The sequence below is a fragment of the Anomaloglossus baeobatrachus genome, chromosome 2 (genome assembly GCF_048569485.1).
Source record: "Anomaloglossus baeobatrachus isolate aAnoBae1 chromosome 2, aAnoBae1.hap1, whole genome shotgun sequence".
NCBI lineage: Eukaryota > Metazoa > Chordata > Amphibia > Anura > Aromobatidae > Anomaloglossus > Anomaloglossus baeobatrachus.
In genome coordinates this window covers 183584274-183597940 of record NC_134354.1, presented here as the reverse complement: position 1 = coordinate 183597940, position 13667 = coordinate 183584274, and the positions used below count along the sequence as shown (strand labels likewise).

At 42.1% G+C, this 13667-nt stretch overlaps 1 protein-coding gene across 11 annotated transcripts in view; it reads left to right on the top strand.

The window, feature by feature from the left end:
- The window catches only part of CASK (calcium/calmodulin dependent serine protein kinase), a 431912-nt gene that overhangs the window by 318910 nt on the left and 99335 nt on the right, over window positions 1-13667 (top strand). For all 11 annotated transcript variants that reach the window (XM_075335532.1, XM_075335528.1, XM_075335526.1 and 8 more), the window contains 2 exons: window positions 4271-4459; window positions 10350-10428. In XM_075335532.1, the coding sequence (XP_075191647.1) occupies window positions 4271-4459; window positions 10350-10428 (268 nt within the window). The remainder of the gene's footprint in view (window positions 1-4270; window positions 4460-10349; window positions 10429-13667) is intronic.

Sequence of the window (13667 nt, the reverse complement as noted above, 5' to 3'; positions counted from 1 at the left end):
CCCTGAAGGCCAGTGTCTCCTCTTCACTGTAGACATTGACACTGGCATTTTGCGGGTACTATTGATGCTTTCAGTGGAGGACATGTGAGGCATCTATTTCAAAAACTAGAGACACTAATGTACTTGTCTTGTCTTGTTGCTCAGTTGTGCAGCGGGGCCTCCCACTTCTCTTTCTACTCTGGTTAGAGCCTGTTGTGTACTGTTCCCTTCAGAGGAGACCACAAACGTATGAAATCTTCAGTTTCTTGGCAATTTCTCGCATGGAATATCCTTCATTCTAAGAACAATAAAAGACTGTAGAGTTTCACATGAAAGTTCTCTTTTTCTGGACATTTTGAGTGTTTAATGGAACCAACAAATGTAATGCTCCAGATTCTCAACTAGCTCAAAGGAAGGTCAGTTTTATAGCTTCTCAAATCAGTAGAACTGTTTTCAGCTGTGCTAACATATTTGTACACAGTTAGCAAACACAATGTACTATATTGTACTGGAGTGGTGGTTGTTGGAATTGGGCCTCTCTACACCTATGTAGATATTGCATTCAAAACCAGATGTTTAAAGGAGTTCCCACAGATGCTTAGCACTTGTTGGCTCTTTTTCCTTCACTCTGCGGTCCAGCTCACCCCAAACCATCTCGATTGGGTTCAGGTCTAGTGACTGTGGAGGCCAGGTCATCTGGCGTAGCACCCCATCACTCTCCTTCTTTGTCAAATAGCCCTTACACTGCCTGGAGGTGTGTTTGGGGTCATTGTCCTGTTGAAAAATAAATAATGGTCCAACTAAACGCAAACCAGATGGAATAGCATGCCGCTGCAAGATGCTGTGGTAGCCATGGTGGTTCCTTATGCCTTCAATTTTGAATAAATCCCCAACAGTGGCACCAGCAAAGCACCCCCACACCATCACACCTCCTCCTCCATGCTTCACGGTGGGAACCAGGCATGTAGAGTCCATCCGTTCACCTTTTCTGCGTCGCACAAAGACACGGTGGTTGGATCCAAAGATCTCAAATTTGGACTCCTCAGACCAAAGCACAGATTTCCACTGGTCTAATGTCCATTCCTTGTATTCTTTAGCCCAAATAAGTCTCTTCTTCTTGTTGCCTGTCCTCAGCAGTGGTTTCCTAGCAGCTATTTTACCATGAAGGCTGCTGCACAAAGTTTCCTCTTAACAGTTGTTCTAGAGATGTGTCTGCTGCTAGAACTCTGTGTGGCATTGACCTGGTCTCTAATCTGAGCTGCTGTTAACCTGCGATTTCTGAGGCTGGTGACTTGGATAAACTTATCCTCCGCAGCAGAGGTGACTCTTGGTCTTCCTTTCCAGGGGCAGTCCTGATGTGAGCCAGTTTTTGTAACTTTTGATGGTTTTTGCCACTGCACTTGGGGACACTTTCAATGTTTTCCCAACTTTTCAGACTGACTGACTTTCATTTCTTAAAGTAATGATGGCCACTCGTTTTTCTTTACTTAGCTGCTTTTTTCTTGCCATGATACAAATTCTAACAGTCTATTCAGTAGGACTATCAGCTGTGTATTCACCAGATTTTTACACAACTGATGGTCCCAACCCCATTTATAAGACAAGAAATCTCACTTATTAAACCTGACAAGGCACACCTGTGAAGTGAAAATCATTTCCGATGACCACGTCTTGAAGCTCATCAAGAGAATGCCAAGAGTGGGCAAAGCAGTAATCAAAGCAAAAGGTGGCTACTTTGAAGAACCTAGAATATAAGACATATTTTCAGTTGTTTCACACTTTTATGTTAAGTATTTCATTCCACATGTGTTAATGCATAGTTTTGATGCCTTAAATGTGAATCTACAATTTTCAGAGTCATAAAAATAGAGAAAACTCTTTGAATGAGGTGTGTCCAAACTTTTGGGCTGTACTGTATGTGTGTGTGTATGTGTGTATGCACGTGTGTGTGTGTGTGTGTGTGTGTGTGTATATGTAGATATAGAGATATTTATAGATGATATACAGATAGGTGTGTGTGTGTGTGTGTATGTATGTATATATATATATATATAGATATACCGTATATAGATAGATAGATATAGAGAGAGAGAGAGAATGTTATATATAATACGCTCCTCAATTGGATGAAAAAAAACCAGTCTTACTGACACCTTTCCTACATTATTAATATATATCAATCTGATCAGCTCCTCCTGCTCTGTATCATCCTGTCTGCAGATCAGATACTATTCTTTAACATAAGATCCCTTTCATCTTATAAAAGGATGTTATCATTAGACCATGCCATTGCTTTGAATGGCATGAGTCTTTTCTCTTGAGCTGCGGTCACACTAAACGACAGAGACAACGACGTCGCTGTTACGTCACCAAAATGGTGACGTAGCAGCGACCTTGTAAGTCGCTGTTATGATCGCTGCTTAGCTGTCAAACACAGCAGCCGAAGCAGCAATCATAACGACACGCGTCGCTGTGCTGCAACATGTGCAGAGAGCAGGGAGCCGCGCACACTGAGCGCTGGCTCCCTGCTCTCCTAGATACAGTGCACATCGGGTTAATTACACGATGTGTACTGCAGCTACATGTGCAGAGAGCAGGGAGCCGCACACACTGCTTAGCGCTGGCTCCTTGCTCTCCTAGCTACAGTACACATCGGGTTAATTACACGATGTGTACTGCAGCTACATGTGCAGAGAGCAGGAGCCGGCGCTGGCAGCGTGAGAGCGGCGGAGGCTGGTAACGAAGGTAAATATCGGGTAACCACCTTGGTTACCCGATGTTTACCTTGGTTACAGCTTACCGCAGCTGCCAGATGCCGGCTCCTGCTCCCTGCTCGCTTCATTTCGTCGCTCTCTCGCTGTCACACACAGTGATCTGCGCGTCACAGTGGGAGAGCGACGACCAAAAAATGAAGCTGGACATTCAGCAACGAGCGGCGACCTCACAGCAGGGGCCAGCTGGTTGCTGGATGTCACACACAGCGACAGCGACGGGACGTCGCTGCAACGTCACAGAAAATGGTGACGTAGCAGCGACGTCGTTGTCGCTGTGTGTGACACCACCTTTGCACCTTCACTAATCCTAAATTATTTGCATATCTGAGTGAAATGCCTTCACTTCACAACATGAGAATAACCCTTTAAGAAAGAACTCTATCTAAAGCTGAAAACATTTTGTGCTATTTATAAAAATAATCTTCCTATTATATCTGTCATATTATTTACAACGTATATTTTACAGATCCTGTTAGCAGAGTCTACACATTTCATTTAGATAGTAATTTTGGTAAGGAGATGGATGTTTGAATACCGCGCCAAAGACCACTAATGCAGGAGGTGAATTTAACGTGACTTTATTCCATGTTCAGGTCTACGCGTTTCAGGAGCATCCGCTCCCTTCCTCAGGACAATACAGGCACAAGCAACATCAAAATCATCAGTCAAAGAATGAGCCGAAAACTATATACCTTCCGGTGTGACGTCATTGATACGCCCACTTGAACCAGAAAAGAAAAAAATCGGCGGAAATTCCATACATTCATTGAATAACAAAGTAACATGATTTCAGTGCAAAAACCGCTTTACCTTATCATAAACATGTCTATTAAAATTATCATAAAACTTCCAGTTAAATATTTTTCTCTTTTCTTTTTATTAAACTGGAAGTTTTATGATAATTTTAATAGACATGTTTATGATAAGGTAAAGCGGTTTTTGCACTGAAATCATGTTACTTTGTTATTCAATGAATGTATGGAATTTCCGCCGATTTTTTTCTTTTCTGGTTCAAGTGGGCGTATCAATGACGTCACACCGGAAGGTATATAGTTTTCGGCTCATTCTTTGACTGATGATTTTGATGTTGCTTGTGCCTGTATTGTCCTGAGGAAGGGAGCGGATGCTCCTGAAACGCGTAGACCTGAACATGGAATAAAGTCACGTTAAATTCACCTCCTGCATTAGTGGTCTTTGGCGCGGTATTCAAACATCCATCTCCTTACCAAAATTATTCATCACAGGGATGACTGCTGCCTCTGACCCAGTTTATATGCCTGCATAGTGGTTGTGACTTTCACAACTACAATTGGTGAGTAACCTCTGTGAATCACACCCTATTTGTTTGTGGGGTAAGACCCTATTGCGCTCTCTTTCCACAGTGTTTTTCACGATTTAGATAGTAATAAAATAGAATGCATACCGGTACCTCTCTCTTGACTGTACACTTTGTTATATGCTTAATGACATATGATATCAAAATGTGAGTAATTTGTTTCTCTATTAATCTTTTTTAGGCCTTACTACAAACTCATGATGTGGTAGCCCATGAAGTTTATAGTGACGAAGCATTAAGAGTTACACCACCTCCAACATCTCCCTACTTAAACGGAGATTCTCCAGAAAGTGCAAACGGGGACATGGACATGGAAAATGTTACACGGGTCCGTTTAGTACAGTTCCAGAAAAATACCGATGAGCCAATGGTAAGATGCTGTGAATTCTGCATATCCAGTAGTTGGACAAGGGAACCAAATACATAAAAAGGCAGTTATTTCTTAAATCATACGTATTCCAATGTTTATGTGAGTATCTGACAGTGTGTTGTCATTGGGCAATGAATAAAGAAATGATGTGAGGAATACAACTATCCCTTGAGATGATGGATGTGAGAAGATTACTGTTCTACAAAAGTCTATAATACACCATAGCAAACATTCTTGGACATTGGGCTTCATGTCTGTCTAGTCATAAAAGATTCCTACAATATGTAAAATTTAGCGGAGTTAAACACAAAATCTAGCATCGTGAACATTTTCGGGTTTTTCTTTAAATTTACGTTATATTTATTATACACGTCTAATTTTGCTTCCTGTAAGCTGAATGCATGGTATTTTTTTATATGTACAATAGAAGCCAGTAAAAAGGAGTGAACTTGGTGTCAAATATAAACCATTGTGAAATGGCAAAAAGATGCATGGTCAAATTTTCCTACTCTGAACTTTGGTGCTCGGGCGGCCTGCCCCAGCTCAGCTTTATAGTTAGATCTCCCCAGGGTACCATGGCAATGATCGAAAACCTGTTATTATAATCGCGGGGGTCCGATCCTGCCATAGGTTTGGACCCCCATTTAACCTCTTCAATACCGTTGTCACGATTGACAGCGATAGTTAAGGGATTAATTATGTAGCGATTTGGTTCCAAAACTGGTCAGAGCTGATGCAATACTGGCACTATCAGGCTGATTCTATACATTCTTTTAGTGGTCAGCTCAGATGTTTAGGTTTTGACATCCAAGAAAGTAAAGTTTATAAAATTATCAGCTGCTTGATGAGCAACAGCCGCTGAGGATCAGATAATGTCAAGGGTGGGTATGCATACTTATCCCCTCCCCTTGTTAGAATTAGCATATGTATTATACCATAGATTTACTTGCAAGACCTGTGGTGAGGCCTGTGGAGACACAGGGGTCAGTGGGTGCTCTTGTCCGCTGGCCCGGCCGCCTTTTAGAAAGACAGCATGACCCAGGGCTCATCCCAACTGAACGCCCGACCTCCTTAACCATGGGCGGAACACTACTCAGACAACACAGGGTGAGGGAATCACAATATTAAGACTTTATTGGATCCTCAAACAATTAACTGCATATGGCACATAACCAGCAAAACCACAGAATATAACCAGCAACAGTTTCTCACCCTTCCGCTGGCTCACCAGGGATTAGAATGTCCGTGCCTCAGAGCTTCCAGGACTACTTACTCCAAACCAGCAGCACCCCGCTTTCAGCGGGCACCCACCAAGAATGGAATAACGCCAAATTTAGGAAGCTGGCTGAGGACCGCAAAGTCTGTAGTCTGGTGACTGGATTGTCCCAAGCTGGATTCCTTCCTTAGGTAGTCCTTTATCACAGCTGAATCCTTGCATTCGATGTTGAAGTTCATGTAGTGTTATAATCCAGGTTCAGCTATGGCTTGCCAATTGGATCCGCAGGTCCTAGATTGGTATCATGTAGCAAGAGTCTACCTGGGCAATGGACAATCCTCCTTCTTATACCCATGAGCACTCCATTCAGACCATTGGGGTCTTCACGATTGGTGGATAAGACTGGGCTCTTATTGGCTAGATCTCAAGCTGCATATAAAATCTCCCTATTAGTAATGGTCTCTGACAGTAACCAGGGAGACAGCCCAGCCACATCACATCCAACAATACAATGGAGGTTCACACAATTGATTTGTCTGGGTATCTGATCCTCTCTGGTCAAGGTAATTACATGAGTCAACAAGAACTGTAAGGCTATGTGTCCACGGTAGAATGTTGCTGCGGATTTTTCTGCATGAAAATCCGCGGCTTTCCCGCAAAATCCGCACCTTTGAAAAGGTGCGGATTTGCCGCAAATTTTTTTTTTCTTTTTTCCCAATTCTGAAGCCAAAATCCGGATCAAAATCCGCAACAATAATTGACATGTTGCAGATTTTTCCGGATCAAAATCCGCACCAAATCCACTGTGGAAAAATCCGCAGCATGGGCACAGCATTTCCAAAAGGCCATAGAAATGGCTGGGAAGTGCCGCTGCTGCAGATTTTCGAGAAATCCGCGGCAAAATCCACGCATTTTCCGCAGCGTGGGCACATAGCCTAAAGGCCCCTTTACACACTGAGACTTTCAGCGATCCCACCAGCGATTCCAACCTGGCCGGGATCGCTACAAAGTCTCTGGTGAGTCTCTGGTGAGCTGTCAAACAGGCAAACCTGGCCAGCGACGCAACAGCGATCCGGACCTGCAGAACGACCTAGCTAGTCAAACACTGGAAACGAGTGATGTGTCACAATATCTGTCAATCACTATTCTCTGTGCTGTGGTGGGGGAGACAAAGAAAGGCGCAATAGGGTTTTACCCGGTTTACAGAGTGAAAGAGGATAAAAACAGTGCACTCACCTGGCCGGGTTGTGCCAGTCACAACCCCTTTATTAGCATGGATGAGCGCTTGGGTGGTTCTGCAGCGGCCCCGTTATAGAGCAGATTTTGAATATGAAGGACTGGAGAAAACGGGTTTATTGCCGCGCTAAAAACCACGAGCATGTATAAGTCAAAATATTCTTTTTATTTAGATCATTCCTACGCGTTTCTGAGGCTCATCTGCCTCCTTCCTCAGGGAAAAAGAATCTTACAGACAGAGAGGATTTATCCTTATAAAGCAGCAAACAGAGAAGAAAAAAAAAAAAAAAAAAAACAATCATGACATCATCATTACATATGTTCCTGAGCGATGACTCATTGCCTTGTGGAATGAGGCTATGTCATAACATATACAACACAAGTTTCAAATAAAAGGCAATAAACAATAATAAAGGACAAAGAGAAAATGAATAAAAATAAACAAAAAATTCCTATTTGAATATGCGCTTATCTGTGTTTAATTTTTAGAAAAATAGTCTTTAAGTGTATATGAAAAGAGGGAGAAGTTTTTATTTGTGATTTATTTATTTATTTGTTTATTTTATTTTATATACTATATATAAGAAAGGGAAAAGTATTTTATTTAAATATGAAAATATATATGTAAAAGCAATGGACAAAGGGAAAGAGAATTAATTCCCGTATCCAAGACAGATTTAAACCCATAGAATTGTGTCTGTGTTCTCATATGCTATCAAGCTACCAATGCTCCATATAAACAGCTTGGTGTTGAAAGCAACCACAGATAAACACCTGGACAATTAGGGGATTAGAAAAAAAGTGTATGATTATAAAACCCATAAAGTATAGAGAGATTCAGGTTTGTGATATACTATTCAGTATATATGAAAATCAATATATATGAAATAGAATATGTGAGGATTTTTTATATTGCATTCTAAAAGAGATGCATTTAGTATAATTCTAATTAGTGATATACGGAGAGAAAAAAATATATTTATTTAATGGTGTATTTATAAGTATATAAGAATGAGTGATATTAACCACAGTGATTTCATTATGAGACATGACATAATAGAAGGAGAAACATGCAATTTCAGAACTGCTTTATAAGGATAAATCCTCTGTCTGTAAGATTCTTTTTCCCTGAGGAAGGAGGCAGATGAGCCTCAGAAACGCGTAGGAATGATCTAAATCATTTATTAGAAATAAAAACACAAACACATTCCCTCATCACCAATTTAATCAGCCCCAAAAAGCCCTCCTTGTCTGGCGTAATCCACGGACCTCCAGCGTCGCATCCAGCTCTGCTGCATGCAGGTGACAGGAGCAGCAGAATACACCGCCGCTGCGCTGTCACTGAGGTTACCCGCGGCCACGGCTGCATCCACTCTGGATCCAGTGACAGCGGGTAACCTCAGTGACAGCTCAGCAGATCGCGTGGCTGTCTTCATTAGCTGCGTGGAGCTGACAGGAGCGGCGGTGTATTCTCCTGCTCCGGTCACCTCCATGCAGCACAGCTGGAAGCGACGCTGGAGGTCCGTGGAATACGCCGGACAAGGAGGGCTTTTTGGGGCTTATTAAATTGGTGATGAGGGAATGTTTGTGTTTTTTATTTCTAATAAAGGATTTTTTCGGGGGGGGGGGGTTTATTTACTGTAATTTACTTATTGGCAGCTATGGGTTGCCAATAACTCCTTATTACCCCGATTTGCCAGCGCACCAGGGCAAATCGGGAAGAGCTGGGTACAGTCCCAGAACTGTCGCATATAATGTTTGCGGCAATTCTGGGCGGCTGCTGACTGATATTGTTAGGCTGGGGGGCTCCCCATAACATGGAGCTCCCCATCCTGAGAATACCAGCCTTCAGCCGTATGGCTTTATCTGGCTGGTATTAAAATTGGGGGGGACCGCACGCCGTTTTTTTTAATTATTTAATTATTTATTTCACTGTACAGTATAGACCCGCCCACCGGCTGCTGTGATTGGGTGCAGTGAGACACCTGTCACTCAGCGTGGGGGCATGTCTCACTGCAACCAATCATAGGCGCCTGTGGGCGGGGAAAGTGGGGAATACGAAATTGTTTAAGGAGCGTCCGGCTTTTTCAAAAGAGGAAAAGCCGCCGCAGCAGTGTGAATGCCGTGCAGTGCCGCGCCGGGGATCGGTGAGTATGAGAGAGGAGGGGAAAATGACCGACAGACTGTGAGAGAGGGACAGAGATAGTGACGGACCGACAGAGAGAGAATAGAGACCGAGAGGGAGAGACCGACTGACAGAGAATAGTGATTGACAGATATTGTGACACATCACTCGTTTCCAGTGTTTTAAGTCCCCTTTACACACTGAGACTTTGCTGCACAGCGGGAAACAAAGGACCAAAGAATGGTCCTGAACGATTTGTAGCGATCAGCAACTTCAAGCAGGGGCCAGGTCGCTGATGTGTTTCACACACTGCAATGTCGCTGGGGAGGTCGCTATTACGTCACAAAACCGGTGACGTTACAGCGATGTCGTTTGAGATGTTGCAGTGTGTAAAGCCACCTTAACACTAGACTCAATGAAACGAAACAATGAGGGCTTATCCCCCGTTTATAAACAAAATATCTTCATGTCTGGCTGAATGTTAAGAAACGTTATCCCTTGCTAGGCACTGACAGAGTCCATGTCGTCACAAGGTCGTACCCATGTGACCAGAAAGGACTGGGCCTTCGCCAACAAAGCTGATAACAGCTGTTCACATGGGTATGAACTCACCACAGGTCCTGCAAGTAAAAGTAAATCGATAGTATAATACTTATCCCCCCCCTGTTAGAAGTAGCAGAACTCTGAATACCCCCCAGATATTATATGATCCTCAGCTGATGTCACTCAAGAAGGTGCTGATTTCATAAACTTTATTTTCTTGGATTTCAAAACCTAAACATCCGAGCTGACCACTACAGGTATGTATAGAATCAGTCTGATAGTGCCAGTATAGCACTGGCTTTAGGTTATATCCAAAAAGTCTTGGTGATTGGTTCCCTTTAAGTAATTTCCCCATCCACTTTTGTTTGCAGGCCTATTGTCCTGCTCTTTCCCCTATTTTGCCACCCCGTATCCCTTACTGCGACCATTTGATAGCCATTTTACAGCACAGAAGTTTGAGTCCCTATTGACTTTTATGGGATTCTGGTCAAGTTTGAGGATTGAACCAAATTTTTAACTAAAGTCGGGGCGAACCTGAACATCGAGTCCTTTCATCCCTTGTAATTAGGGTATTTACTGATACAGAAATTTCAGGAATGTGGCTGTATATTTTGCAAGTACTGAAAGAGGATCAAAGGCCTACCATAAGGGATGCATCTTCTGTGTAGTGTATAGACAGTTCTACATGTCTTCCTTTGTCTGCTGTTTTAATAATTCTTGACTGTATAGTTTCTGGAAATCCCAATAAAAAATGTATTTGTTTTCAACAGGGGATAACTCTAAAGATGAATGAGTTGAACCACTGCATTGTTGCCAGGATTATGCATGGAGGAATGATTCACAGGCAAGGTACAGTAACCATATTACAGACTATATGATCACGTAACTGCTGGCGTGCCTTTCACATTCATGAATGACTTCACTATACTGTTATGAATGAGCAGTGTTCTTAATGAGATTTTAGAAGAGGATGCTGTAAGGATTTATCGGAATAAGCCAAACCTTTGGTACCCAATTAGTTATACAGTGCTCCTCCGAGACATGCCAATTAGACAAGTGTATAGTAATATAATTTAGGCATCAGAACTGTTGACAGCTTGTATGCCATGTCTTATTATATCAGAAAAGTGAAAGGCGCAAAGCTTACAAAACCTTTCTAATCTTGCTAACAGAACTCCTTTCTTTTTAGTTCTGTTACTTTGACAGTTGGGTAGGCGTCTTGGCTTTGACTTAAAACTAATTGCCGTTCATGCCAAAGGTGAACAGGGCTACAGAGACAGCTGATCGGGCTAAGCTATGCTATTTTCATAGCTCCCATAGAAGTGAATGGGAATTATATTAACCTCGTAGTCCATTGAGCTCCATAAGTGAAGTGTAGGCTGCTCTCATGTTCCCCATAGTCTTAGCCAGAGATAAGAGGTAAAGCGCATCTGACAATGCAAAAGTAATGTAACAAGCCTTGAAAGGAAAGCAGAGGATTCGGCAAGGTCGAATCCAGTCTATTTTCGTCTTTACAAATTTTGCGCTGTAGTCCACACATGACCTTTTCACCACTGCGAAGTCCTATGATTCTTTCTTTCCTGCTGTGGAAAATGCAATTTGGTTTAACTCAACTGCGCTTGATGAAAAATAGTAGTGATTTTGGCTACAGTGATTCTCCGGTAGGTCAGGAATATTTTGTGGGAAATGGTACAAAGGTAATTTTTTTTTTTTTTTTTTTTTTTTACATTTGTTGCAAGTTGTTCTTGTATGTGGTGATCAGTTACCTCTTATAAAGTCATTGTTAAAGGCTCTTAACCTTCATTCAATTCAATTTTTTTTTTCCTTCCCTTTTTTCACATGTGATTTATATTTTTTTTTAATCCTTTTCATCGGCTGTATTTCTGTATAAGTGGTGAAAGTGTACATTCAAGACATCTTTGAAAAAGAGCGCTTTGTCATTTGAAACGCGTTGCTTTTAATGCACCATATGTAAACTTTTTTTAGTGCTTTTTTTTTGTGAATAAATACTTTTGATTTTATGGAGCAGGAATTTTTTGGCAAACTCCAGCCTGGCTTTTTTATGTCTCTGGGTAAGAAGTGGGGTCTTCCTGGGTATCCTACCATGCAGTCCCTTTTCATTCAGATGCCGACAGATAGTACGGGTTGACACTGTTGTACCCTCTGACTGCAGGGCAGCTTGAACTTGTTTGGATGTTAGTCGAGGTTCTTTATCCACCATCCGCACAATCTTGCGTTAAAATCTCTCTTCCATTTTTATTTTCCTTCCACACCTAGGGAGGTTAGCCACAGTGCCATGGGCTTTAAACTTCTTGATGACACTGCGCACCATAGACACAGGAACTTTCAGGTCTTTGGAGACGGACTTGTAGCCTTGAGATTGCTCATGCTTCCTCACAATTTGGATTCTCAAGTCCTCAGACAGTTCTTTGGTCTTCTTTCTTTTCTCCATGCTCAATGTGGTACACACAAGAACACAGGATAGAGGTTGAGTCAACTTTAATCTATGTCAACTGGTTGCAAGTGTGATTTAGTTATTGCCAACACCTGTTAGGTGCCACAGGTAAGTTACAGGTGCTGTTAATTACACAAATTAGAGAAGCATCACATGATTTTTCAAACAGTGCCAATACTTTTGTCCACCCCCTTTTTTATGTTTGGTGTGGAATTATATCCAATTTGGCTTTATGACAATTTTTTTTTTTTTTTTTCATTGAAGACAAATTAAATGAAGATAATAATACCAAATAATTTGTGATTGCAATCATTTTCAAGAAGAAACTGAATATTATCTGACAGAATTGCAGGGGTGCCAATACTTTTGGCCAGCACTGTACATGAGTATGTGTGAGTTGTCGCGTCTGTTCTATTTATTTACTTATAAGAGCTGCTTATTCAGTCACCCAGACATTTATAGAGCTAGGTAGAACAATTTCAAGCATTAATGGGAAGGAAATGATATATATTGCATCACATAGTGGCTGTCTGCCCTCGGCTGTACATCGGGTTGCACTTGCACAAGTGTAAAACTTTGGGGTAGTGTCCATCTGTGGTTCTTCTCACATGCGAAGGCGTCCTGAGAAAAGAATTGCAGCATGCTGTGTTTGTCAGTAAGTTTCACATCATAGGCACCCACACAAGTCTATGGGTACGTGTGAAACGTTGCACTGCACTCAGATGTCATCCGAGTGCAGTGCTATATACACGCAGACATGCAGTGGAGAGGGTGAAAGCATGCTCTCCCTCTTCTCTGCACCTGTGATTCCATCACAAGATTGGATCCCAGTCGCATGACACTCGGTTCACTCTTGTAGTAGAGCCTGAGCCAAGGGTCATTAGCATATCTCATCCGATGCTTTTGCATTGGAAGTAATACGCAAGTGGAGCAGAGGCCTAAAGTCCTCCATACACAAAAGAGTTATGTCGGCCAAGCCCACCATTATCAACAGGTTTGTAAGAGACAAATATTTATTCGGTATGTCAGATTTCAGATAGCCAGTCGTATTGTCTCCTGGACATAAGCTGCCTCCAGACATGTCTGACATCAACTTTCTTCCAGCTGAATGCTCCTGTGTATGGGAGAGCTGGCCAGGAGACTGCCAGGCAAACGATTGGCTGAATCATCGTTCGGACTACAGCTATGTAATTTTAATGTCCGGCTTTAGGTAAAGGGTAAAGAGCTGCTAATCTAATAAGGACGGACAGATGAGGGGACATATTTTTGACCCATTTTTAAGCTGTAGGAGAACATACCTGCACTGAATATTTCACAAACTGTTTGAAGTTTCAAAAATTCAGAGGTCATTTTCTGAGTGTACGCCAAGAAGGAAACCTGCAAATTTTCCCTCATTAAATGCCTCGAGCATCCAATTAGCAAAGCATAGGCCAAGGATTCCCCTTCTGTTCATCCACATCCAAATCAATGTGCCTAGGCATAGGGTAAATTTAGTAACTACAATGGTCCGTCAAGTTGATATTTCTTCTGAAACACCATTGTAACCGAACTATTGTGAGACCGTCTTGGAAAAGCAGTAATTGGTTCTAAAGTGTAAGTCATAAAGCTGTTAGAAGCTGGTGAATCACTGTCA